Consider the following 27,386-nt stretch of genomic DNA (forward strand, 5'->3'; position numbering starts at 1 on the left):
AGAAATTGTCTCTTCTTCGGAAGAAAACATGGATCATAATCCCGTAAGAGGAAAATCAAGCCTCCGGTCATTTAACCTACTGAATAATTGGTGAAGAAAAATTTCAGCAAAGGTTTCTGGAAGAAACATATGCCCGCCCAACCCAGGATTTCAATGCATTTAACTTACATAGATCAACACTTAGTTCAAAGTTCGGTTAAAACTTGTTTCAATCATGTCCAAATTGCACAATCTTAGTTTCATTCAAAATCTGGTCATATAAGCTCACTATAAAAATCCAAAATTATGGTGTGCATAAAATTTTGACCCAATAAAATACAGACTTATATAAAGTGAAAAGATTGAACTGCATCATTTTAGTGTTATCCTCAACATCCTGCATAATATTTAACTCAATGACACAAGAATAGGTATGGGATCAATGTCAATAATGTTTTACCCTAGCAGAATATTTTTTATGAATAGAATGTAAATTAAAGTTATAAAGCATTCTATAAATTGGGAGATGTCAAAATATAGTTGTCTCCCTTACTTTGAGATTTGAGGGTGGAGAATATTAAAACCTATTTAATCCACACTCACACAACTACTCCATAACAACATACACATCAAGTATTATGATTTGATATAAGCAAGCAAAAAATGTCAGCACGAACTGAAAACATTAATTACGTAAACAACAGGGGACCAAGTTAATAGAGGTAAAATTGAAGTTGTACAAGTTAAGGACACTCTCAAGGATAACATAAACTAAAGGAATGAAAAAGAGCACCTGAGCTTTTTGTGATGGCGTCACACGGCAACAGATAGCTGTCCTGGACAATGTTGCTAATTCAGTAAATTTATTCCGATAATGCTTAAGGGCAATTTCAAGTGCCCAGCCATCAACAACAAATGCCACATCCTGTTTTCAAAGAATAGTGAGAAGGTGTTAGTGACCACGAAAAAAAACAACAACAACTGCAGATGTACCAGAAGCCTTGTGCTCCTTCAGTTCAAAATACAGAAATAAATAATACCAAATGAAAAGGAACAAGAAATACCACCTGGAACAACAATAGGTTTTCCATTTCTCTATAAAAGCCAAAAAATGTGTAGACAAATGTAAAACATTGTCTCTGCTACATTATGTGATACACATTGATTCATGAATCAATTCAAACTTTAAAAGATATTGTTGACTATGTGTGAACCAAGTTGAGAAATGGAGATAAGAAAAGGACATCAAATTTATACAAAATAGAATTTGCAATGTTAAAGTTGTACCTTAGGTTCCGATGTAGTTATCCTCATTGTAAGTAAGACTCTCTCTAAGCTTGTCGAAACTTCATCTTCAGTTTTCCCATTAATCAACAGAAGTTGGCCTCTAGGTTCTATCAACAAGCAGAGTAACAAATTTTGTAAAAACTACTGAAGCAAAATAATATTAGAATACATGAAAAATATCAACATAAAAGTAGTTTCTAACTTCTTGAAATAAAGAAGAAGAAGAGGAAAAGAAGAGAGAAGAGCTGGGAAAAGAAGAGACGTACCAAATAAGGTTCAGCCTTCTCTATTCTATTTATAATAACATAACAGAATGTGAAAAGACACTAATGCCCTCCTACTTACACACGACAATTATTATTAAACACACACTATTCTAACACTCCCCCTCAAGCTGGAGTATACATATCACCTATACCCAGCTTGGAACACGTCATTGAAAACGGACTACGAGCAAGGGCCTTGGTAAAGATATCACCTATTTGATCTTCAGACTTGACATATGGAGTATATATTTTCTTGCTCATAACTGCGTCTCTAATGAAGTGACGATCCACCTCTATGTGTTTGATTCTCTCATGGAACACTGGATTATTGACTATGAATATAGCTGCTTGATTGTCACAGAACATGGTCATAGGATTTCGATTAACAAAGTCAAATTCACACATAAGAGTCTTCAACCACATGAACTCACATGCAGTATGAGCCATAGCTCTATACTCTGCTTCGACACTTGACCTCGCTACCACACTTTGTTTTTTACTCTTCCATGTAAATAGATTACCACCAATGAATGAGCAAAACATGGTAGTAGAACGTCTATCATATTTTGAACCAGCCCAATCTGCATCCGAGTAGGCAATAATGTCAAGGATACCCCATGGACTATACACTAGACCTTTCCCAGGGGAACTTTTTAAATATCTCAAAATTCTGCATACTACATCCCAATGACATTGTTTGGTATTTTACATGAATTGACTAACAACTAAAACAACAAAGGAGATGTGAGGTCTAGTAACAGTTAGGTATATAAGTTTTCCAACTAGCTGCTGATATTGTTTTTTATCTTCAAATTCCTTACTATCTTCAGCATCAAAATGAAGATTAGATTCCATGGGTGTGTCAGGAGGGTTGGCTTCAAGCTCATGAAGAAGGTCAGTAATGTATTTTCTCTGAGAAAGAACTATACCTTGCTTACCACGAGCCACTTTTATGCCCAAAAAATACCTTAGTTGTCCCAAATCCTTGGTATGAAAGTGATTTTTCAAATATTTCTTTGTTGCTTCAATTCCATTCACATCACTATCATAGATGATAATATCATGTACATATACAATTAGCAGTACCACACTTGTTGTTCGTTGAAGAATAAAAACTGAGTGATCCGCATGACTTCTGCGATATTCAGAACCCATCACCACTTGGCTAAAATTTTCAAACCAGGCACATGGACTCTATTTAAGACCATAAATAGCTTTCTTCAGTCTACACACTTTTCCATCCCCCCCCCCCCCCCCCTCTGAGCAACAAACCCGAGTCGTTGCTCCATATACACTTAGCCCATTCAAATCACCATACAAAAAATCATTCTTGATATCAAGTTGATATAATTGCCATTGTTTAGTCACCGCAACTAATATTAGAACACAAACTAAATTTAATCTAGCCACTAGAGAATAAGTCTCAAAATAGTCCACACCGTACGTCTACATATATCCTTTGGCTATTAGTCGTCCTTCAGTTTATCAATAGTACCATCAGGTTGATACTTTATAGCAAAAACCCATCGACAACCAACAATATCTATAGTAATTGAAGTTGTGACTAACTCCCAAGTATCTCTAGAACACAAGGCAGACATTTCCTCTTCCATGCAGGATGGTAAAGAGCTTCCTGATATGTCTTGAGAATAGAAACTACAGAAAGGGACAAGGCAAACTGGCGATATGAAGAACTTAAATGGTCAAAGGAAACAAATTGAGTGATTAGATGTTTAGTACACGAATCCGAGCAGCAATAGGTAAATCCAAGTTAGAGGAAGCAATCCGGATGGACGAATCTCCTTCAGAAGATGGTAACTGAGTAGAGGGCTGAATTGTTGGATTTTGTAGTGCACATGTCGTACTTCTGCATGTTTACACTTGCAATGGCTTGCCAATATCAGGAGGAACATAAACCGAAAGGGGTACTGGAAGAGGTACTAGAGAAGAAAGAACATCAATAGAAGCAATGTTTCCTTCACGTGAAAAATATGGAGTATTTTCAAAGAAAGTAACATCTGCACTGACAAATAACTTTCGAGAAACTTTTGAGCACAAGAGTAACAAAGAAATACACATTTAACAGCATGGGGAGACAATTTTTCAAGTGTTGGATCCATAAAATGAACAAAACAGACACATCCAAAAATACGTGGAGGGACGTGAAACAAAGGTAAACTTGAACAAAGGCATTGAAGAGGAATCTGACCATCCAACGCAGATGAGGGTATGCTATTAATGAGATAGCATGAAGCAAGAACTACATCAGCCCAAAAACCCTTTGGAACACCCATATGAAACATCATTGTTCGAGCCACCTCTAACAAGTACCTATTTTTCCGTTCTGCCACCCCATTTTGTTGAGGTGTGTACACATGAAGTTTGATGAAGCATACCATTAGAAACACAAAAAACAGCAAGTTCATTTTTCATATATTCCAAGGGATTATCAGAATGAAAAATGTGAATATCGAAACCAAACTAAATTTTTATTTCTTTATGAAATGATTTGAATACAGCAAGAACTTCAGACCTTTCTTTCAACAAGTACAACCATGTCATTCTCGAGTAATCATCCACAAATGTAAGGAAATACTTAAAACCAAAAAGACTAGGAACACGACACGGACCCCAAACATCTGAATGGACTAATGAAAAAGGAGTTGGACTTGTTTTATTAAGATGAGACCTAACACTGACCTATGATGTTTACCAAACTCACAGGCCACACATTCGAAGGAAGACACTGACTTAATTGAGGGAACCATTTGCTTGAACTTCTGTGGTGAAGGATGACTAAGCTGAAAATGCCATTGAAGTGGAGATACACTAGAATGAAGTGCAACACCAGTAATCATCAGGTGTTCTTTAAGATAATACAATCCATTCGATTAAAGCCCTCCACCAATTGTCCTCTTCGTTTGGAGATCTTGAAAGACACATGAATGTGGATAAAAGGTTATGGAACAATTTAATGATTTAATCAACTGACTAACAGATAGAAGGCTCACAGGAAACTTAGGAACATATAGCACGGATGAAAGAGACATCGAAGAAGATGCATACACATCACCTTCTCCTAGAACACTAGAAAATGAACCATCAGCAAGAACAACAGATGAGTGATGTACAGGTTTAAGTTATTTGTCATGTGAATGGAAGCACCAAAATCTATTACCCAAGACGAAGATGGCCGGGAAGCAATAAATGCAGTGGTACCTGATGAGTGTGCCAAAGTGGCAGCAACATTAGAAGAGGTCGAAGTCTGCAGAAGAGAAAGTAATTGCATTTGCTTCATTAATTTGTTGTATTCCTCACAAGAGACGACCATTTGTAGAGACAACACTAGAATGTTGTTCAGTCATACTACTCTATTGAGTATCACAAGAATCAGTCCCATGAGAAGCCTGATTGGCCCATGCCGGCCTTCCAAACTTATCCCAACATTTGTCAGACGTGTGTGGTTGCAACAACCACAATTCGTGCATGAACAGTTATTGCGACCTCAACCACGAGCTCCCCCGAGTCTCGACCACGTCCACGAGAATAACTACCACGATTACAACCTCCATTGGAGTATGAGATAAATTACTAGATTGAAAGGAAATCATAGTAGAAGCATCCGTAGATAAGGTCATATGGGTGGCAGATTGAGAAGGTACAGTAACACGTTGTTGATGTGAGAAAACATTATGTAGTGATGGGATACTATCGCTAGTCAACATTTGCCCTCTAATAGATAGATAGTCTGAATGAAGTCCAGATAGAAACTTGGCAACCTGGAACTCTTCACGTTGCTTTTGTCGGACCTCTAAATCGGATGTAAGGGGCTGATGCATATTTAACTCTTCCCACATACCTTTAAGAGTGCTATAGTATTCACTGAGACACTTATCACCTTGTTAAAAATTGAAAATCTTCTCATACAATTCATAAAAACGTGAGATATTCTTCTCGTGAGAGTACATCTCATGAATTGCATGCCAAAGACCTTTTGCAGTTTGTTGGAACATTACATTAGCACTAATATGAGGCTCCATACTGTTTAGTAGCCATGACATCACACAATAATTATCTTTCCACCACTCCTTATACCCTGCTGAATTTTTTTCTGAGACATCATCTATTAAAAATTGCAATTTTCCTTGAGCACCAACAAAAACTCTAAAGGATTGATTCTGACCATGTAACTTAATAGATGTACCTTGTATGCCTGGACCATCATGAAAAGCTTGAACAAACGTCTTTGACTCACTTGAAGGTTCCATTGGAGTCTATCCACTGAACTTCGTCTTTTAGATGATGACACAATTCGACCTTTCACACTGTATGAACAGCAACAGCAATTCTATCGACCACAAAAGTAAGAGAAAAACACTTCCAAAAACGAATTCAGATCACGTCCAAACTCACACCTAGCAGTAGATTCAGATCACATCTGAATAACTCACTAATCGAACCCAGGTACACTTCATCAATAAAAACAGCACATAGACAGCCTGTTGTACCTTCTATATTCAATAGACAGCCTGTAGAGAAGTAGAAGATAGAAGCTCTCCAAGAACACAATAAAGGGGGCAGAGGCAGCCTTTAAACCCTTTTTTAGGGTTTCTCTAAAACCCTAGATCAATCTCTAGAAGAAAAAGAACGAAAAGGGAGAAGAAAGAAGGAAGATTGATGAAGGAAAGTGCAGAAAAATGGATCAGATTCAGAGGTGCTCTGATACCATGTTAAAATAAAGAAGAAGAAGAGAGAAGGGCTGGGAAAGGAGGAGACGAACCAAATAGGGTTCAGCCTTCTCTATTCTATTCATAATAACGTAAAAGAATGTGAAAAGACAACAATGCCCTCCTACTTACACACCACAATTATTATTAAACACACACTATTCTAACATAACTCTAGCATAGACCAACATCTGGCTTCCAAGTGACACAATTTCTTTTGTTACATTTGCAAAAAGGACGGAATGACTTCGTACCTTCCAAAATAAAATCATCTTAAACATTTACCGTTGTAACCATTCAAGTCAAATTTCCAAAAAAAGAAAATATGAAGCCTGATATTTTATTTTTTTAATCAAATAGCAAACATAAGTATAGTGATAATTCGACACACTGATCTTCTCCTATTGAATTAATACCATCAGTTTGGGCTACTATCGGTTTCCAAGGAGGTAGCTTGCCTACGACTTATTTGGGCTTGCCTTTAGGTGCTTCTTTCAATAGTAGGAGCGTGTGGGATCCAGTAGTGGAGAAAGTAGAGAAAAGGTTGAGTTGTTGGCAAGCAAAGTTCTTGTCTAATGGGGGCAAGTGGACCTTATTGAAGAGCACTCTTTCTATCATTTTATCCTTTTTTCAAGTTGCCTCGTTACATGGAAATCAAGCTGGAAAAATTGTTTAGAGATTTATTGTGGCATGATAAGGATAAGAAAAAATTCCACTTTATTCACTGAACGCATGTTTGTACACCCAAGGCTAAAGAGGGGTTAGGTGTTTGAAGATTGGGCATCATGAATAAAGCGTTGCTTGGCAAGTGGTTGTGGCGTTTCGGGTTGAAACATTCTAAATTGAGGAGAAGCATTTCAGGTGTATGTACTGTTTCCTCTTTCTCTTTTTTAATAAATTATATTTATGTAAAAAAAAATTCTCTCTAAACAAACCAAAAATGAGAATATGTACATATATGGGAAAAGGTTGCACGGACCAAAGGTCCAGGCTGAGGCTGGACTGAGAGTGTTGTGGACATGTGACCTCACTTAGCTAGAAGTGATCCAGAGTTAAGAGAGTGAATCTCGGACAAGCAAACAGTTGTCTGCCTCTCTCTCTCTCTCTATCTCTCCCCGTCTCTTGAGATCTCTGATTTTATAGTGGGGGCTTTCTCATTTGACCACCGAAGAGAGAAACCATTGATCTGAATTTAGTGTTTTAGGGTTTTCAACGATTTTTGTTCTTTTTTTTTTTCTTAACACATTGGAATAATGGTTGTTGCACACCAAAAAGAGAGCCGTCTCTCCCCCTATCTATTCCTCCTCCCCTTTTCTCCTCTTCAGAGATTAATTTTAGGGGGTTTATATTGATATGTAATTGGTGTTTTATTTGCTAAAGCACAGATAAGTTACTGTGTCTTAGAAGAATTGAACCGAACTGTAGCTATGTGGATGGGTTGTGGAAGAGGAACGAAGAGATTCAGAGGAAGAAGCCAAGGGTTGTGTGAAAAATAAAAAATTTAGTTTTGTTGAGCAGATCTTCTATTTCAAAGATTTTTTTGTTTTTTTGTCTAACGTTGAAATGCTAGAATTTTAGATGGAAATGAATTGTTGGTTTAATTTTGTATTTTTATGTAAAATTCATATGGGGAATTGGGGTCTGGGGATTGGATCTTGATATGTGGAAAGAGAGAGAAAGTTGTGCGAGATCCAACAAAACACACATAATAGAGAGAGAGAGTGAATCACACAAGATAAGTTTTGGCCCCAAAAATCATGGTTTGGCCAACCTTGGTTGTCCCTCCCTCCCTCCATATATATATTCTGAATCTACCTGGGGATATGAAATTGCACAAAAGTGCGATCTGTATGGCGGTATTCTGCTTATCACCAGTCAGCATCCAAAAGTTGATTCCTGCCTTTCTAAGTGTCTCAATTGTCTCTGGAACACCATCCTGAAATATCAAAAGCAAAGAGGATAAAGTTTCAACATACAAAAAGCAATCAGTTTCTTCACGAGGATATCTAATAGAAACAGACCTTCCATAAAAATTCTGTTACATCTACACCAAAATCATTATTATATACAATGCCCCACAAAAAAATGTTCACCTGTAGGCGGTCCTCTATTGCCGTAACCCCTAGGATTTCAAGGTCATGCTCCAACCTTTGACAGACCTCAGCTAATCTCCACTGAAAAATAAAATGAAAAAGAGAAAAATTCAATTACTAAAGTTTGTTAATTATTACAGAGAGAAAAAATATATACTTGCAAAAAGGTGAACCCTTTACCTCCCTGTCAACCAAGGTACTATTTGCCTCTTTAAACCTCAATGACCATTCACGATATTCATCTTCCTTTAACTCACGCCAAGCCAAACATAATGTACGTAGTCCCAGTTGAGCATATTGTTCCACGGCTTCAATAAAGGTCCTTATTTGTTGTCCTAAAGTAAGTTTGAGCATTAGCTAACTTTTGAACATTCAAAATGTAAGGGTTGATTATTTAAGCACAATAATAAACAGGTTAATTGTCCACAAGATCCATATAGTACTTTCGAAACTAAACAACCAAAAGATAAAGATTTAATTTTTGCAAGGGACCACAATCCAGAACATATTAAATTTTAAGTCTGTCAAAATTTTCTGTTAAGAGAAATCAAACAATTTTAAGCAACATGTACCTATGAAATTATATAATTCTTCATTAATCCACGTCAAACTGGTCCATTAGTGTTCACCATGCCTAGCTAATAAGAGTATAGGAAGTCTCAGATGCCCCAAAGAAAGTGAAGGACAGAATATCTTTTTTTAAGGGTCAAAGTCTTGATGCATATGTACGCTTCCATCACTCTCGACAGCATGAAAAATAAAACAGAAAGACATTTGCAGATACTTAGGGCGTGTTTGATTGCAGAGAAAATATTTCTTGGCAAATGATTTGCACAAACAAATCCATTTCCACTGTTTGAGCACATCATGTAAATTTCGCAGAAAATTTGAAGTCCTAACACATGGCTGATATTATAAAAAAAAAAGTAATAAAGAAAGCAAAAAAAAAAAAAACCTAACACATGGCTGAAGATGGTCACCAAGAAGATCAACAAAAGTAAGACTAACCTTACTAACTTAGTGAGATTTCAAATCTAACCAAGGGTAATTGAGCTCACCATGTGGCATCCAAATACATGATCCGAGGCTACATGGTTGTAGAGGACAAAATTCTATGAACTTTAAAAAAAAAAAAAAAAAAAAAAACAAGTTAATTTTCGTTGTTGAATTTTAATTTTAAATTTGTGAATTCGGTAACCATCCATTTTCAACACCTTGGATCAAGCCCAAAATAAACTGATTTTTTGAAGAAGAAAAATAAACGTCCATGAAATCTAGAGGACTGTGGTGTTGGATTGCCAATGTGGAAATCCATTTGAGCTAAATGATCCTTAGTAAGACTTAATATCTTAGTAAGTTAGTAAGGAAGGTGTTTTTCAATCAACCTACAACAACGTGTAAACCTAGAGGACTATGGTGTTGGATGCCACAAGTTGAGTTCGACCTTAGTTACCAATCAAAACAGAAAAAAGAAAAAACCTTAGTTACCGTGAGACAGTGATTTAGGTCGAATAGGTTTCTCTCTTCTTTTTTTCTGGTATTTTTTTTAATTTTCCATGGCAAATAGTTTTCTTAGTGGGGAGGGGTGAGAAAAAAAATTTCACTTGAAGTGGCAAATCTCAAGCAGGAGGCAAATCATTTTCCCTGCCCTTTTTAGCTTATTTTGTTGTCAAATAACGGAAAATAAAATTTTTCCGTTTCCATGCAATCAAACCCGCCCTTACTGTTTTTTTTTATAAGTAGACAATTTACTGAAAAGAAAAGACAAGGTGATCAATTGACCAACCTACAATACAAGGTAAAATTGAAGAAAGAGAAGAAAACAAAATTATACAGAAAACACAAAATATGAGAGAACAGACCCTTCAAAGACTGCAAAAGGAGTCATACTCCATAAGATCTTTTCCTTTGAAGAGAACGCTACGGACTTCCAAGAGAGAGAAAAAAATACGAAATTGAGTTCGGAAATACGCAAGCAATTTTGAATAAAGAAAAAAAAATGGGACCAGGATTTTTACGCAAAGCATGCAGTGAATGTGATAAGCATCTTCCCCACTGGCCTTACAGAGAGAGAAATTTATCTCAACCATTCCTCTCAAGATTCATGCAGAAAAGATGAAGCTTCATTTTTTAGGTGTCGAAGTCTTGATGTAACATATCCATGCTTCAACCACCACTCTCGACAGCACGAAAAATATAAAGGAATGACATTTGCATATATATTACAAGCACCATGATTCATGTAAGAAAAGAATAAGTTTCATTTATTTTTATTTTATTTTTAAGTTTCAGCTAGAAACAGAAACAAAATCTAGCATAAATTGGTGTATACATGTACGTATGAAAATTTGGAATAAGGCACGTCATGATGTATGTGAGCATGAATTTTGGACCTTGAAGTTGGAAGAAACTGTTTCTACAAATAAGATTAGCAACCCTAGTTATCAAGTATTTTATATGTATCAAAGAATGATGTTACCAGCACATGCATAAGGAAAAATTGCTTCATCGGCTCCTTTTGACAAAAGAAAAATCTTTCCATTCTGGCAATCTTTTACCACCACTGACATCCTTTTTCTGTCCGAAGTGAACTCTAGAGTATCCAATACTTCAAATTTTAGGATAGAGGTATTGAAATTGACTTCTGCAAAATATCAAATCAGAATGAGCTAACTCGCTACCTCCAAAATAACATTTTGTTTCATTATAAGAGAAATACCACAACAGTGCTTAAAGGGATGGTTCATACCGAGAGTATTTGCATTTTTGTTGACAAGAACCATATGCAAATGAGCAGCTGCATTAACAAGAGCATCCTCATCCTGGGATTGTGCCTTGTAAAAGATCGCTCCACTTTTGCTACAAATGATAAAAATGAAATTATAGGAAAAAATGAACAAGATACTTGTACTATGACTTTGAACTTGAGATTTAATTCTCATCATTTACCAAACAAAAAGGGGAAAAGTGAAGGAAGGTATGATAAAGAAGAAAAAATAATTACCTTTTCAAAGGTATAACAGTATTGCATATTGCCATAACCGTAAGAAATCTAATAACATCAGGGTTGTTACTACCAACTGCGTTCAGCAGCTCTACATCTACAGATTAAAAAACATATTATCAAACACAATAGGTGTTATATTTTCTGTACAGCCTGAGTTCCTCAGGGAATTGCAAGAAGTTAACCCAAATGAGGGCTTGAGACAGAAATCATATGGCTATATGATACAAAATGAAAAACTTCATAGAACAAGAAGGTCAAGTTAACAATTAACAGAAACTAACAAATTTTCAAGAAAAAAATCAAGAAATTATAAAGGAACATATTCTACAAACATTACAAAGTATGCTCTCATGGTCTTTGTATATATCCATTTAAAAGAATCTCAAAACCGTGTATTTTAGAGCAATTCTAGATACCCTGCAAATGCAATTGAAGTTCAATTTTCATAATCCCAGGGTGTGTTTGATTGCTCATGGAAAATCACATTGTTCATGTATTTGATTGGTTTTTTCCATGGAAAATGGATTTCCACCCGCATCAAAAATTCCACAAAGGCTGGATTTCATTTTCCCACCTATCCCAATGGGAAAATGAAATACACCACCAAATCAAAACCCAAATCTCTTCTTCTTCCCCACCATCACTTTTGACCATCACCATCCCGCCAACACCATTGGCCACCATCTCTCTCTCTCCGCCACCCCTTGCTCCACCTTTTGTCCTTCTCTCTCCTTCTCCTTCTCCTTCTCCTTCTTCTTCTTCCTCCTCCTCCTCCTCCTCATATGATTTTTTCCCCTTGTATTTTCCAAATGAAATCAAACAATGGAATTTCATTTTTCCACCCTACCCGTTTTTCACTACCATTTTCCCATGAATTTCAAATTCCACGAACCAAGCCTAGTGTTAGGTGTGTGATATCTCTATACATCCAGTTCCTCTTGAAAATTCATGTTAGTATCTAATTTGGACCTGAAAGATGATAAAAGCTTGATTCTTCACAAACAAAAAGAATTAGAAGAGCCCGAGATCCGGACTAAATCAGTTTATCTTCTCCAACTCAATGTGATGTAAGAATTTCTACATAACTATGGGCATTTTCATAAATAGGAACAAGTTCGTAGTTAAAAAGATTGCATCTCCTCTCTTTTACAGTTTTATGTTTCTTTTTATTTTATTTTTTTGATGAAAATATATGTTTCAGTTTCTTTTATGTCTAACATTCCAAGAGAGTCAAGGTAGGTCTTTTTTTTCTCCCTAAGGAAGGCAGAATGTTTAGGTTGCACTGGATAAACCTGTTTTTAACAAGATAAGCAATTCAACGGTTCAAAAAGGTTTTGCCCGAAAGAACAGTAACTCAACAGTACAGGCCCTCACCAACACAAACAAGCAGGTCTTTAGTGATAAGGAAAGGGTTCTATCAATACACTCATGCCACAACCAAAGTTTTACAGCTATTGTATCCCATTGCAAAATTTCCAATAGGCAAAACATGAAAATTGTAATACTAGTATACATACAAGGTTTTCAAGTATAATAAGTAAATTTATGTGGCAGGACTGATAAATCCATACCAGAAATGTAATTAATACAACAATTAAGCAAACCTTTCAAGGCATCGCCAGACTCGCTCCCATAGAAAATGCTATTAATACAACATCTTCTAAAGATCATTATATTCTCGGTAAGAGTTCCAGTTTTGTCAGTCAAAATGTACTCAACTTGTCCCAAATCCTCACTTATTGCTGTGCTGCAAAGAACAATTAACAAGTCTTGACCACTATAACACACAAGAGAATTTAATGATTTTGCATCTACAAATCATGGGCTTTATTTTTCTTACTTTGTTGCATGGGATGGAGTGTTGGTTTCCTGATCGTACATCTCCTTATCCCAATCAATAAATTTCGCATACAAACTCTTCACCAGATCTAGAGATACCTGTCACCAACTCATGGGAATATTTGAAACAGACCAAAAATAAAGGAAAACATGAAGCTAGTCCTGTTAATCTAAATACTTTAAATGAGCATAATTGCTGAAAAGGAAAGAAGATACATTCAAGCAAAGTAATTGGATTTCAGGCAAGACAACATTAAAGTCCCTTAATGAAAAATTGGCAATCAACAAGCAATCGTCAGTTGTATGACTTTAAAAGATTGGCTAAGAATGTTGTGGTAAGTAGATATGCATTTAGGTTTCGGTAAAACCACAAGTATGAAAACAAAAACATATATGACACCTAATTAGTTCGATACCACATTATAGATTTGTTTACATGATATGAAAAACATTATGGATTAAGTATAACTCCTAAAAAAAATACTTCACAACCATTTCAATTTTCAACTATTCAGTTAACAGATAAACCCCCATCATAATCAATGAGGTCATCCTAGCCTTTACTTTATGAGATGGTAGTGACCTACTTTAGATGAAGCAAAATGATTTAATCCGCGTGTGTGCCACATGGACCAACCATAAATGAGGTGGAAATGCAGAGCCAACGTGGAGGGGAAAAACGTAGGTTTGGAGGCTTAGAGATTAACGTAACCCATGCAATTGCCCATTTGACATCTTTTATCTAAGAAGTACCTCACATCGCAGGTCATTGGATGAGGGGGCATTACAATAATTTCAAGCCCGTTAGCCTATTAATAAACTATTGGGGCCAAGGGCTCAATTGAACCCCAACCTCATCTCATCCTTCTCTCTCTCTCATGAAAGCCTTCCTAATCCATCATGTTCATCCCCTTTGAGTTGTGCAATGACCCCTGAATGATCGTTTTCTTGGTTTAGGCGGGGTATCAGATCCACATCACCCCTACCCTTACCAACATCATCATTTAAGACCTTATATTTTGGTGACTCCATTTGGTATTAAAGTGAAGAAAAACAATGATCAAGGACAATGCTAGGAATGCTAGGAACATATTTCTGCGACCCCCGTGCACAATAATTTCTACACATTTATTGTAACATGAACACCCAAATCTCTTGGCAATATCCTAATTTCTCTTTGGTTACCATTAGAGCCTCAAACTCTCTGTTGTACCATTAAACCCCCAACCTGTAAGTTGCTAATCATAGAAATAATAATTACCAATAACATATATGAAATAAAATAAAATAAATATAACAAAGGCGTAAACTTTTTGCATGCATGCAAAAAAGGAGAAAAAGAACAGGAAAAAAAAAGCATTCTAAGCCTCTTAATTTATCAAATATTAGCAAGAGAAGCTTTGTAAATCCTCCATTTCTCAACTTAAAGGTGTTAGGGAGAACGAAAAGATGACTAATTGCCAAGAACTGTTTGAATCCCCTTCCACTTCTGCTTGGAATCATGTCTCACCACAGTAACAGTAGACAAGATCAGCAAAGAAAAAGTCAATTACATACAGCTGCTCACCTTTATGGATATAGGGATCATGATCGAACACAAAAGCTCAAACCGCAGAGGGATGACCAGAAGTTCATACCATGGACCTTCATTCGGATATAGAACATACCATTGCTACAAGGAGCAAAAAGATAGGTATAAATTTCTATACACAGAATAAAAAAGGTAAAATAGTTATATGGCCTAATCATAGCTAAAAGAAATTACGTCCAACAAACAAGAAATAAAATATTGCAGTCCTCTACAACAACATTCTCCAGAATTAAACAATAACTGCAACAGAATTTGGGGAACAATCCTTTAATGACAAAATAGAGTGTAAAGCTAAAATGGACATAAGATAGAAACAATATAAAAAAATTCAAAACTTTTAATAAAACCTTAGACATGCAGGTCAGAGTAGTTCAATTTCAATATTTAACACCAACATAAAAATAAACAGCTAAACAATTGCGACATTGAACACAACAAACAGTGCAGATATATGCCATCTATATAACAAATCCTCAAAAAATATCCCTCTAAATTCCTTAATCAGCTTGCTCCAAGAGAAGAGGAACCCAAGGATTGACAACACCACCACCTGCAAAGAGTGCTCCTTCCCCTTTTCATTCGAACTGACTCAACCTAATGAGAAACCATATTTTATATAGTATCCATGACCATGAAAACACATGCATGCATAGCACTCTAGCAGTCTAGCTTCTCGACTGTAAGAAAGGTTGAAAATAGAAGCATAAGGCCCAACAGCCTACACAAACGAAGGATCCTACCATGAACTAAAAAACAAAATGACAAGAATGAAGATTGTTTACAAGATAATTTGTCGAAGCTTTGGAAACAAAGATGAAAAATCAATAGAGGCTACTACCATTTTTTTTTAAAAGAGAGGGATCATAGAATATTCCAAGCTAAAACTTAATCGGACTTTAATAATTTCTTTTAAATAAGCTTAAGAAGATAAGGTGGATATCCATTTCAAACCTAAGGAATGTGAATAGGAAGCTAGTGAAAAGTTAAAAACAGACTTTTCAGGTAAGGGGAGGACTCTTTGGAATCTTCTACCCCCGGCCATTTGCTGGGGTTTGTGGAAGGAAAGAAATGGTCGCATCTTCGATGGTAAGGAACACTCTACGTAGGAGATAATTTTTAGTATTGTGGACCTTTTATTCTTTTGGTGCAAACAGTTCCACGAGTTTAGAGGTTTCCAGTTCAAGGATTTCTTGTTTAGATGGGGAGCTTGCAAGCAGAGGGTGATTGGAGTATTTTTAAGAGTTGGTTTTTGCGCTTTTTGTTTTTGTGCCTTTTGTTTTTGTTCTTTTTTCTCTTCTCTTCTTTTTGAGGACTTCTTGTCCTCCATTAATAAAATTTTGGTTATCAAAAAAAAAGAAGTTAGGTGAAGTTAAATTTCAATAGCTGCTTAAAGTGAATCCTGGCCCATTTGGCGTCCAAACACTCAACTGGGGCTGAAAGTAATGGTCCTCAACAAGGCTTACAAATCTACCAACCTTTCTTCAATGCTCCTCCAGAAGTGGGAAGTGAAGTTTGTGATGCCATGTTGTGGGTTTTGGGTGCATAGGAAAGTTGTTCAAGACTTCCAAATGTTGTGAATAATAATATACTTACATTGTGGAAAAATGATTTTTAGTCATAGTTTTGGAAAAGACAATATCAATGCTGACTTGTGGCTAAGACAGCATGTATCTGCATTCCTTGTTTACCCTTACCTTGTTTTTTTCACATCATGATGGATAACATAAGCAGAAAAAGAGAGAAGGGAGAAAACACTGAACCATGCAAAATTTATCATAGAAATTATTAAATTGAAGAAGCATACTCCCAAGCCAGAAAATTGATCCATCATATGTCCAATAAAGTCACTTAATATCAGAAACAGAAACTTAAAACTAACCTTCCGTGCTTCACTGTCCTTCCAAACATTACCAGCTATGCCTAGAACAATAACCACCACTATTTGAAACAAAAAGATTGCTCCAGTCAACTTGTCAATCATTGCATCCATGGCTGTGAGTTTTGGTTCAGGTATACCTCTACTCATACCCAATTTGGTTTCATTGCCTGAAAAAAGAGATTAAACAAAGATAACTACTACCAATTTGATATATCTTTTATTGCAAACAAAAGAAACTTGCCTGTATACACAGCTACTCCACATGCCCAGTCTGTATTCCGTAAGTAACATGACTGAAGCAGTGTGTTGTTGATGGTTAAAGGACACAAATCATTATCAATAAATGGAGGAAACAATCTCAAATTTGCATCAAATCTTCTTATGTCCTTATCTGGACTGGGACACTCAATGACACCCTGCCAATGAAACAGGCAATATAGCAATTAAGCAAATTGTAATAAAATGAAATATAAAATATTCAAGCGATGAAAATCGCAACAAAACTTGCCTTAATTTTGTGCAATAGCTCAAGTTCTAGCCCTATGCAGGCCGAGGGCGTAACCCTTGTCTTCAGATCAGTTTCACCATCTAAGGCAGCAGTCTGTAAAAACAACAGATCAATGTGCTTACATTAGTAGTTTAGAAAACCAAGAAAGCATGACTAACAAGATCTTGAGTTAAAGAATCCTCATAAAAACAAGTAAGCATTCACTGTTATGTTTGCAACTATTTAACTATTACAATTGAAAATAGAAAATATTTTTTAAGAACAAAGGGACCATAAGATAAACTAAAATAAGAAAAAACAAAGCATCCATAAGATCAACTAGCATTTAAAGCCATGGAATACCAACTTTGGAAAAGAGAAATAATGTTTTGGGGGAGGATCCAATGAATACCAAAGAGGCTAAAAAGGTGGGACCATATTGCATGAGCTTATTTAACACGAATAGCATGAATTGTATTCAAATAATAATGATTTTTCACAGTTTCTGTTATTTTACAGTGAGCAAAAGATTACTTCTTGAAGAAATAGAATTAAAATGCAAGTGATACAATAACCTCAATATAGCAGATGCCTTGCGGATCAGAAGTACCCATTAAAACAAGATCACATGGCACTTCATCATTCTCACGGAGCCACACTATGTTACCAACACGAACATCCTGTGCTTGAATCTAAAACAACAAAACCTTGTCAACACAAAGAAAAGGGATTTCAAAAAAAATTAACAATAACATCAGTGAAAGCAAATAAAAACTATTGGGCATAACCTTAATTGAATGAGATAAAAAAAATTAAACAATTTAATTACTAAAAAATCAATAATCTTTAAAGACGAAAGAGTTGCAACTTCCAAACATTAAAGATTGGGAGGATTCCTTTTAGCTTCGACATAGAAAGATTATCAATATGGTCTTCAACTCATTTCACCTTCTTACTTTTGTAACTCCACCCTCTCATATACTTCGCCTCTTCACACAAGTTACTTTATCCAACATGAAAATGATGCCAAATCAAACAAAAACCATGCCAACAAAAACAGCTTAAGATATAAGAATGTTGGAAATAAGCCTTTTTTTATATATATAAGCAGATTTGTATTGAGGATTTTAACCCTTCCCTCCCACCAGAAGAATAATAAAAAGTAATTATCCAGTCTCAATCTGAGAGCTTGGCAGAAATTTATAATAATAAAAGAGTCAAAAGACAAAACTACCTTTACATATGAGAAATAAATAAAAGCTATTACTGAAAAACAACTAGAACTAAAATAATAACTAGACTATTTCCAATACTCCCCCTCAAGCTAGGGCAAATATATCAACTAAACCCAACTTGACAAGGTGAGAATTAGAGATAGAAGGATCAACAAACTTCGTAAGCATGTCGACAAGCTGATCTAAAGAAGGTACGAAGACTGTATGAAGATCACCAGATCAAACTTTCTCCCTGAGAAAGTGATTATCAACCTCAATATGTTTAGTTCTTTCATGAAGAACTAAGTCAGAAGCAAGCATGATAACAAACTTGTTGTCATAGAACAAAACAGAAGAACCAGAAACAAGAAATCCCAACTCTGTTAGCAAATATTGAAGTCAAATTACCTCACATGTGCCAAGGGCCATAGCACAATACTCAGCTTAAACAGAAGAACAAGATACCACATTATGTTTCTTACTTTTTCACGAGATAAGGTTATCATCATAAAAAGTACATAAACCAGAGGTAGATCTCCTATTTGTGAGAAAATCAACATAATCAGCATATATAAAACAAGACAAATGACGTTGAGTAGTGGAAAAGTAGAAAAGTAGAAAAGTCCAAGATCAGGACACGACTTCAAGTAGCGAAGAATACGATAAATGGCATCAAAATGAAAAGTACGCAGAGTATGCATGAACTGACTGACCACACTAACCACAAATGACAGGTCTGGTCTAGTGTGTGTTAGATAAATCAGACAACCTACAAGGCTATGATAAAAAGAAGGATCCTATAAAAGATCACCAGAGTCAGCATGAAGACGATGATCCCAATCCATAGGGGAAGAAGCAAGACGACAGCCAAGTATCCCAGTATCTTAAAGAAGATCCAATGTGTATTTGCACTGAGATAACGAAAGACCACGACGAAAGCTGACCACTTCTATCCCTAAAAAGTACTTGAGGGGACCCAAGTCCTTAACCTCAAAAGCACGACCCAATAGCATCTTTACCCTGTCAATCCACCGTGCATCATCTCCAATCAGGATAATATCATCCACATAAACCAGAACAATAGTGTAACGGTCATCCAATCCTCGACGAACAAAGCAAGTATGATCTGAGTGGCATCTGGAGAACTCCATAAATAAAATAACCTCAAAAAAATACTGAAACAAAGCTCTCAAAGACTGCTTCAGGCCATATAAAGATTTGAGAAGACGACATACTTTCTCAGAATACTCCCCCTGAAGACGAAACCTAGGAGGGGAGTCCATATAGATAACTTTAGTCAAATCACCATTCAGAAAGGCATTCTTCACATCGAGTTGGTGAAAAGGCCACGAGTGACATGCAGCTAAAGAAATAAGAAGGCTAACAGTAGAAAGTTTAGCTACAAGAGCAAATGTAGCACCAAAATCTTTTTTCTGGAATCTGCGTAAATCCTTTAGCAATTAGATGACCCTTGAATCGATCAACAGTGCCATCCGCCAGATACTTGACATTGAAAACCCATTTACAACCAACAGTCTGCTCCCCAAAGGGAAGGGGAACAAACTCCCAGGTATGATTCTTCTACAAAGCATCCATCTCAGTAATCATGATTGCAATCCACTGAGGATCTCGTAAAGCCTCTAAAATAGACCGGAGAACTCTAATAGAAGCAATAGCGAGAAGGTAGGCCTGATAAGAAAGAGAGAGTCCCTGATAGAATATAAACTAAACAATAGGATGATCAATAACACACATCGCTTACCTTTGCCAAGTGCAATAGGTAAGTGAGAATCAGAAACAAATGGGATAGAGGTAGGAGATAAAATACCTGAGTCCAAGGAGAAGGTTGGCAAGGTTGGAGAGGGGTGAGGGTGACGAGAGTAAACCTTAAGAGTTGGCGAAGTTGGATCGAAGACCAGAGAAGACAACAATATAGGAGAATAAGCATAAGAAGAGTCTTGCAAAGAAGATGTGACACGAAAGTAAAGAACATTTTCAAAAAAAAAAAGTGGCATCCATTGAATGTATGACACGATGAGAAATAGGATTATAATAACGATAACCTTGGACATAGATGAGTAACCCAAGAAAACACATTGAATGGCTTTGTCATCTAATTCCATGCTATAAGGGGTGCGGTCCTAAACAAAACAAATGCACCCAAAAACTCTAGGTGTAATTAGGAAAAATGTGCTATCAGGGCAGAGAACACGAAAAGGCACATGTCCCCCTAAGGTGCGATTCAGAACAAGGTTAAGAAAAAAAAATCGTAGTGAGGACCGCCATGTTCCAATATAACTTAGGAACATGCATGTCTCGAAGAAGGTAGCGGACAATGTTCACAAGGTGGCGGTTTTTGCATTCCGCCACACCGTTCTGCTCAGGGGCATAGGGACAGGTCAACTGGTGAAGCATACCATGCTCATGAAAGTGAGAACAAATCCCAATAGAAATATATTCACCTCCATTATTAAATCGAAGAGCTTTATAGTAATTTTGTACTGGGTCTGAATCATTTTAAGAAAGTTGACAAAAATAAAAAGCACTTCAGACCAAGATCCCATCAAGTAGACCCAGGTACAACAAGAATAGTTATCGATAAATGTAACATAATACCGATGACCCGTAAAAGTTGTAATAGGGGAAGACCCCCATACATCAGAATGAATTAAATCAAACATAGTATTAAACTGATGCATGTGAGAGATATACGAAGTAAGAGTATGTTTAGAGAGCTCACACACAAAATACTGAAACTTATGCCCACTACAAAAACAAAAACAAAAATTAAAGCAGGAAATAAAGAACATAAGTGCTAAAAATTAGCATGTCCTAAGAGAGCATCCCACAAATCTAATGACTGAGAAGAAAAAGTATGACTCCCAAAAGAGGATAACACAGAGGCCGAAGCAACAGTATGCGGAGATCCAAATAGGTACAGCCCATCCCTCTCATGCCCCTTGCCAAAAATCTTCCTCAAAGTCAAGTCATGAAAAGTACAGTGAGAAGGAAAAAAGGTCACTGAGAAATTTAGAAATTTGGTAAGATTACTCACAGACAAAAGGTCAAGATATAGGTGAGCAACATGGAGCACAGAATCAATAGAAATACTAGATGATAAGGGGATGGTACCATTACTATGAATAGGTGTAAGGGACCCATCATCAAGGCGAACCTCCCTATGAGTATCTAAGGCACCAAACTCAATAACCCATGTCAGGGAAGCTGGACCAGACTGGGTGACATTAAATGCAGAAGATATATCTGAGGCCACAATCAAAGATAAGCAAGTACGGATCTAATCACGAACAGAAGTGTCAATCTGGGTATGAAGCTGCTGTAAATCAATGGCGCCAGAAGAGACAATGGTGGGAATAAGTGAGGAATCCACAGTGACAACACGGGGAGCAGAATACCCCAACAAATGAGTAGCAAAACAATTCAACAAATGAGGATAGAGCAGAAAGCATCGGATCTTCTCATGGACTGTCTTCCCACAAAGATGGTAAATAAAACTACTCCCTCGATCAAGACTACGGCCCCCTCAGCCACAACGAATAGTAACAGTACCCAAAAGCCACCCAGATTTGCCTCTACTTCCCAAATAGAGTCTCATCGAGACCAAGATTGATATCATATTATAACTCTCAACGACAAATGGATAAAAAGAAGACTAATAATCAAGTGTAGAAAAACTACAAACAACCTAAATAGCATAACTCCTAGGCCACAAACACAGTCGTAGATCACCAAACAACGATGTGGTGTTGTGCTGACCACCAAACAGACACTAAGAAGCCCCCAAACTAGAGTCGCAAATCACTAAACAGCCACCAGCCCAATCACAAGCAACCAAAAAGAATTTTGCTACAGTCGCAGGTCACCAAGGATGTTTCCCTTGCTATCGTAGGTCATCCAACAGCAATTTATTGTTGTCACAAGCCCCCAAACTGGGGTTGCAGGACACACAATAGCCAAAAACATAACCGCAGACCACCAAAAATAATCGCAAACTACCAAATTTTCAAATCTGATCGCAGGTCATCAAAAAACAGCCACCAAAAATAATCATAGGCAACCAAATCTGATCGCAGCAAGTCCCCCTAACAGTCACCAGCGCAGTCGCAGGTCACCAAATCTAACCCTATTGCTGTCGCAAGTCCCCAAACAATCCACAAACACTGTCACAGGTCACAGAACAACAATTTATTGTTGTCGCAAGTCACCAAGGAGCCACCTGCTACTATCGCAAGTCCCCAAACAATCATTTCTTGCTGTTGAAGGTCACATAACAGCAATCTCTTGCTGTCGCAGGCCACATACTAATTTAACAAACTCTGGAAAAACAACCAATTTCTGGCGCAAGCTAGGGATAAACCAAAAAAACCTATCGTGAGGCAAAAAGCCCTATCATAGGGTATAACATAGCGTGGAAAATCACAACAAGTGAACAAAGTCACAATCCTTATCGCAACATGCGATCAAGGTATCATGAATCATAAGAAAAAAGAAACCCCCGAAGGGAAGACCTCCTAACGAAGCTCTCACTAAGTTATTAGGTCTTCAAGGTCTGGAGGGAAGAAGAGCAAGTAGAAGAGAAGAAAGGGAAGGAGATGAGAAGATTTAAGGTTCCAAGAATCTAAGAGAAGAAAAACCCAAGGAGAGGAGATCGATGGGTCCTCTAAGGCTTTGATACCAAGAAGAATTATAAAAATTAATTGTATAGTCTCAATCTGAGAGCTTGGCAGGAATTTATAAGAATAAAATAGTCAAAAGACAGTTTAGGAGATTAGCGAGATCACTCAAAAACCAATACCTAAATTCATGACTCATTACCTTCTATAGAGTACCAAAGGTGACACCTTTGTGATCAAACAAAGTGTAAATCATCAGAAAAATATATCTGAGCGAACTCAAAAACCAATACCTAAATTCATGACTCATTACCTTCTACCCAGCACCAAAGGTGACACCTTTGTGAGCAAACAAAGTATAGATCATCGGAAAATTAAATCCGAACGAATCTTCCCACACCAAATATCCTTCAAAAATCTTCATCACCCCACCAACCAAAACGCAATCTTCACTAAAAATTCATAAGAAACTTTTGAGATGCCTTTACAAATTCCATGCCCATAAGAAATGTCACTAGATTGTTGAATTTTATACTGTTGAATGGATCAATGTTACCTCTCTTATGTGGTTCACACAAGGTGTTTAAACTTGATAAATTTGTCAATCACCCTTGTTTGAAGCAACGGATTTGAAATCCAAACTGTGGAGTTCTTGGGTTGCTTCCAACTAATATTTTTTACATTCTTTATGTCATGATCCAATATGCAGACTGAAAAGGCTAAAATATTGCCAAAAAGAATTGACAGATTTTGATGAGCATAAAGAAGAAGGAAAATCATTCTAAAGAAACCAATTTCTTATTCCACATGCAAGCCATAAACATGATACTTGACCTAAGAAATGCCAATTATGAATTTTGGCCCCAAAAATAGTATTAAAAAAAAGAAGTAATGAAGCTAGCTAACCCACTTGGCCAACCCCAAAAAGACGTGACTATTTTGTTTTCTATCAAAAATTATCATCACCATCAAGCCCTTGTCCCCAAAATTTGAGGGCTTAATGAGTCATGTTCACCATTAAAAAATGGTCACGATAAAAGAAAAGGATTGAAGAGTCCCATACATGTTTCTTTATGCCTTGCTTTACGACCCACACTTCTTTTTCATTTGCTTGCTTGTCTGACAGATACCTATTGTAGTCATCCCAGGCCTCTTTTGTCGCTGAGACTGCAAATATGAAAATAAGTGGACCCCATGTACTAGCAGGATTTACTGGAGTAATAAGTGACCATAGCTGGAGGCATGCAATCAGCAAGAAGTACTGGTTCATGAATCGGCTGAAATGAAAAGGAAAAAAAATATATTGGAAAAACTGCAAACAAATATAATAAAATAATAAAGAATACTGGAACAAATAAAGTACGTCAATGATAGATAAAACACACTTGAGATGTTAACGATAAAAACCGTCAAAATCCAAATAAAAAGTTGGTAGAAGAATGGGCACGTAGCCCATAACCTAACAATAACGTTAGGAGTTAATTCCACTCACTAGACCATATCAAACAAAATCTTTATAAATGCAACTAACATCCAAAGTTGATCAAATTTATCACTCCACAAGCCCTGGAGACTTGGTTTAAACTTTAATGCGTCGGTCAATTGAGACACTACGAGATGAACTGAGATATCAAACAACCCCGAGCCATCCCAAGACGAAACAAAGTTTTGAACCATGTGTTTCAAAGATTTATAGTGGGATGCGCATTGGGAGTTGAGAATTGCAACAGAAATAGTTGATATCACGCACATTGGCAGTTGAGCAATGCAACAGAGAGAGTTGATACTTGATATATGCATCCACCATGCATATCAGACAAATATGATCCAATTGGAGATGTTCTATTGGACCATATCGACAATCGATTGTCTTATATCACAGAATATGGACCATATCAGTCTATAAGATATATTATATTGGTTGAATATCTAGAAGAAAAAAAGTTGTTTTGTGTAGTTCTATTTTGTCAGCATCAATACCAATTATGTACAATTGAAAAGCATCGGTTGGGTGATATCTAAAACCATGTTCAAAAGGTGGGATATGATTAGACTATGTTGGGCTTAAGTTTGTACATAGGCCCCTAAATTTTGCCAAAAGGTACAAAGAATATGTCAAGTCATCCCAATAATATGTCAATTCATCACTAGAGGGGTGGAGATGTTTGCAGCTTCGATCGGGTTTAACGTGGAAGTTTTGCCTACATACTATTTGGGTCTCCCTCTTGGTGCAGCCTACAAAAGTACAAAAATTTGGGAGCCAGTGCTGGAAAGAATGGGAAAGAGGTTGAGCTCTTGGAAGGCGAGGTATCTCTCCAAGGGTGGGAAATTAACCTTGATTAAGAGTACATTGTCTAGCATTCCTACTTACTTTCTCTCGTTATTTTCTTAGCCCCAGAGTGTGGAATTGAAGATGGAAAAAAATTGTAGGGGTTTTTTATGGCATGACAAAGAAGATATGAGGAAGTACCACACAATGAGATGGAAACAGATTTGTTTGCCAAAGAAACATGGGGGCTTTGACATTGAAAATTTTGCCGCTATGAACTCAGCTTTGTTGGCAAAATGGCTTTTGGAGATTTGGCAAGGGAGGTGATAGTCTTTGGAGGAAGGTGGTGGCCCACAAATTTGGGGTGCAAGAGTTTAGTTGGGAGAGTAGGGAAGCAAAAGGTGGTCACGGGTGTAGAGTGTGGCAAGGCATTCTTAGAAGAACTCTCTCTTTTCGCAAAAAGGTGAAATTCACAGTGGGAAGGGGGAACAGGATTCCGTTTTGGGAAAAGGGGAAATAGGATTCAATTTTGGGAAGATAGGTGGTGTGGGGCCTTACCTTCAATGGAGCTTTTCCCTGATTTATATGTGCTTTTTTTGAAAAAGGGGAGGCCGATTAAGTCTTTTTGGGTGGAAAACAGCAGGGAAAGGTCGTAGGATTTTGGCTTTAGGCGTAACTTTATTGATTGGGAGATGCGAAGTGTGGGGAGACTTTTGGAGTTATTGGAGCCTAGCTCGCTCGGTGAGGATTCTGAGGACCATAGGTTGTGGAATGGGTTTTTTCGATGTGTTATATGTACAGGGTTGTTTCTCTTTCGATGATCTCATCATTTTTTACTACCTTTATTTGGGTGCCAAGGTCCCTTCCAAAGTTTCAATGTTCGTGTGGTTAGCTGCCTTGGGAAAGGTTACAACGCTGATCAATTAATTGAAAAAGGCTTCCAAACTCCTAATTATTGTTTGTTGTGCCTACGGAATGGGGAGACAGTGAATCACCTTCTTATGCATTATGATATCGTTAACAAGGTGTGGTTCCATTTCTTTAATCTCTTTGAGATGTTTGGTTGACTCCCAAGGTCTATTCGTGAACTTTTCGAGTTGTGGCTAGCTTGGGGTTACCATTTCAAAGCTTCTAAACACATTTTGTGGAGCCTTCTCCCCTTTGTTATTTGCTGGGGATTTTGGAAAGAAAGGAATTGTCGCACTTTTCGGGAGATACAGCTTTAGCTACAGGCTCTTATTTTATCTATTATGGGGCTCTCATTTTTGGGAAGTCTTCAAAGAATTCAAGGGGATTTACTTTGAGGATTTTGTTGTAAGGTGGGAAATGGTTTGGAACCTAGAGGTAGTCTAGTTTGTTCCCCTATCCTTTTGATAAGTTGTATTGGGGGTAATATCGATCCCTTTTTCTTTTCTTTTCTGAATAAAATCTTTAAACTTATTTTAAAAAAATCAAGACTAGGTTTTCAGAGTCAAACGAAACTTCTATGAATTATACTACCAAATGCATAACAATGCAATTCTCTAACTCACTATCCCAACGCACAACTTGGACACTAGGAATCCAATATTCAAAAGGAGCTCCTAAAGAGCAATAAAGGTGTTAACCAACCAACTACTCCAAAAGACAGATTTGTTGGAGAAGGAGAAAACTATGAATATAAGAAGGTCATGGGGCTTAACTAGGGTATGGCACACCTGAGAGTGGAGGAAAATATACATTCAACACTCCCCCTCACCCATAAGGGTGCAAAGATTCGTACCCGTGACCTATACGAACCTAGCGCTCTGATGCCATGTCAACCAACCAACTAATCCAAAAGACCGATCCATTGGACAAGGGGAGAACTATGAATATAAGAGTCATGGGACTTAATCAGGGTATGTCACACCTAAGAGTGGAGGAAAAGATACACTCAACAAAAGGCAATGAAGAACAGGATGTTGTTAAGTACAACAACTACTAAAAGAATCTTGAGAAAACAAGACTTCACATTCAGCAATGTTGCTCGGCATGTAGGTAACCAAAACAATTGTAGTTGAATTGATGTCAGGAAATTTAGAATGCAACAATTTTGTGTTGTCAAACTACAAGGGCAAAAAACCTACATGCAT

The 27,386-nt window shown here is 36.9% G+C and overlaps 1 protein-coding gene across 1 annotated transcript in view; it reads right to left on the bottom strand.

Moving 5' to 3' along the window:
• Positions 1–27,386, bottom strand: part of ALA2 (aminophospholipid ATPase 2) — a 34,768-nt gene that overhangs the window by 5,263 nt on the left and 2,119 nt on the right. The window contains exons 3-18 of the mRNA XM_086420800.1: positions 24,067–24,280; positions 17,731–17,847; positions 17,177–17,269; positions 16,910–17,084; positions 16,669–16,835; positions 14,766–14,870; positions 13,200–13,297; positions 12,964–13,106; positions 11,357–11,453; positions 11,102–11,211; positions 10,832–10,996; positions 8,533–8,687; positions 8,353–8,433; positions 8,075–8,195; positions 1,267–1,373; positions 773–904 (exon numbers count right to left, since the gene is read on the bottom strand). Coding sequence (XP_086276926.1) covers positions 773–904; positions 1,267–1,373; positions 8,075–8,195; positions 8,353–8,433; positions 8,533–8,687; positions 10,832–10,996; positions 11,102–11,211; positions 11,357–11,453; positions 12,964–13,106; positions 13,200–13,297; positions 14,766–14,870; positions 16,669–16,835; positions 16,910–17,084; positions 17,177–17,269; positions 17,731–17,847; positions 24,067–24,280 — 2,080 coding nt within the window. The remainder of the gene's footprint in view (positions 1–772; positions 905–1,266; positions 1,374–8,074; positions 8,196–8,352; positions 8,434–8,532; positions 8,688–10,831; positions 10,997–11,101; positions 11,212–11,356; positions 11,454–12,963; positions 13,107–13,199; positions 13,298–14,765; positions 14,871–16,668; positions 16,836–16,909; positions 17,085–17,176; positions 17,270–17,730; positions 17,848–24,066; positions 24,281–27,386) is intronic.

Source organism: Akebia trifoliata, chromosome 13, assembly GCF_017979445.1.
Source record: "Akebia trifoliata isolate Shusen 1 chromosome 13, ASM1797944v1, whole genome shotgun sequence".
NCBI classification, from domain to species: Eukaryota; Viridiplantae; Streptophyta; class Magnoliopsida; order Ranunculales; family Lardizabalaceae; genus Akebia; species Akebia trifoliata.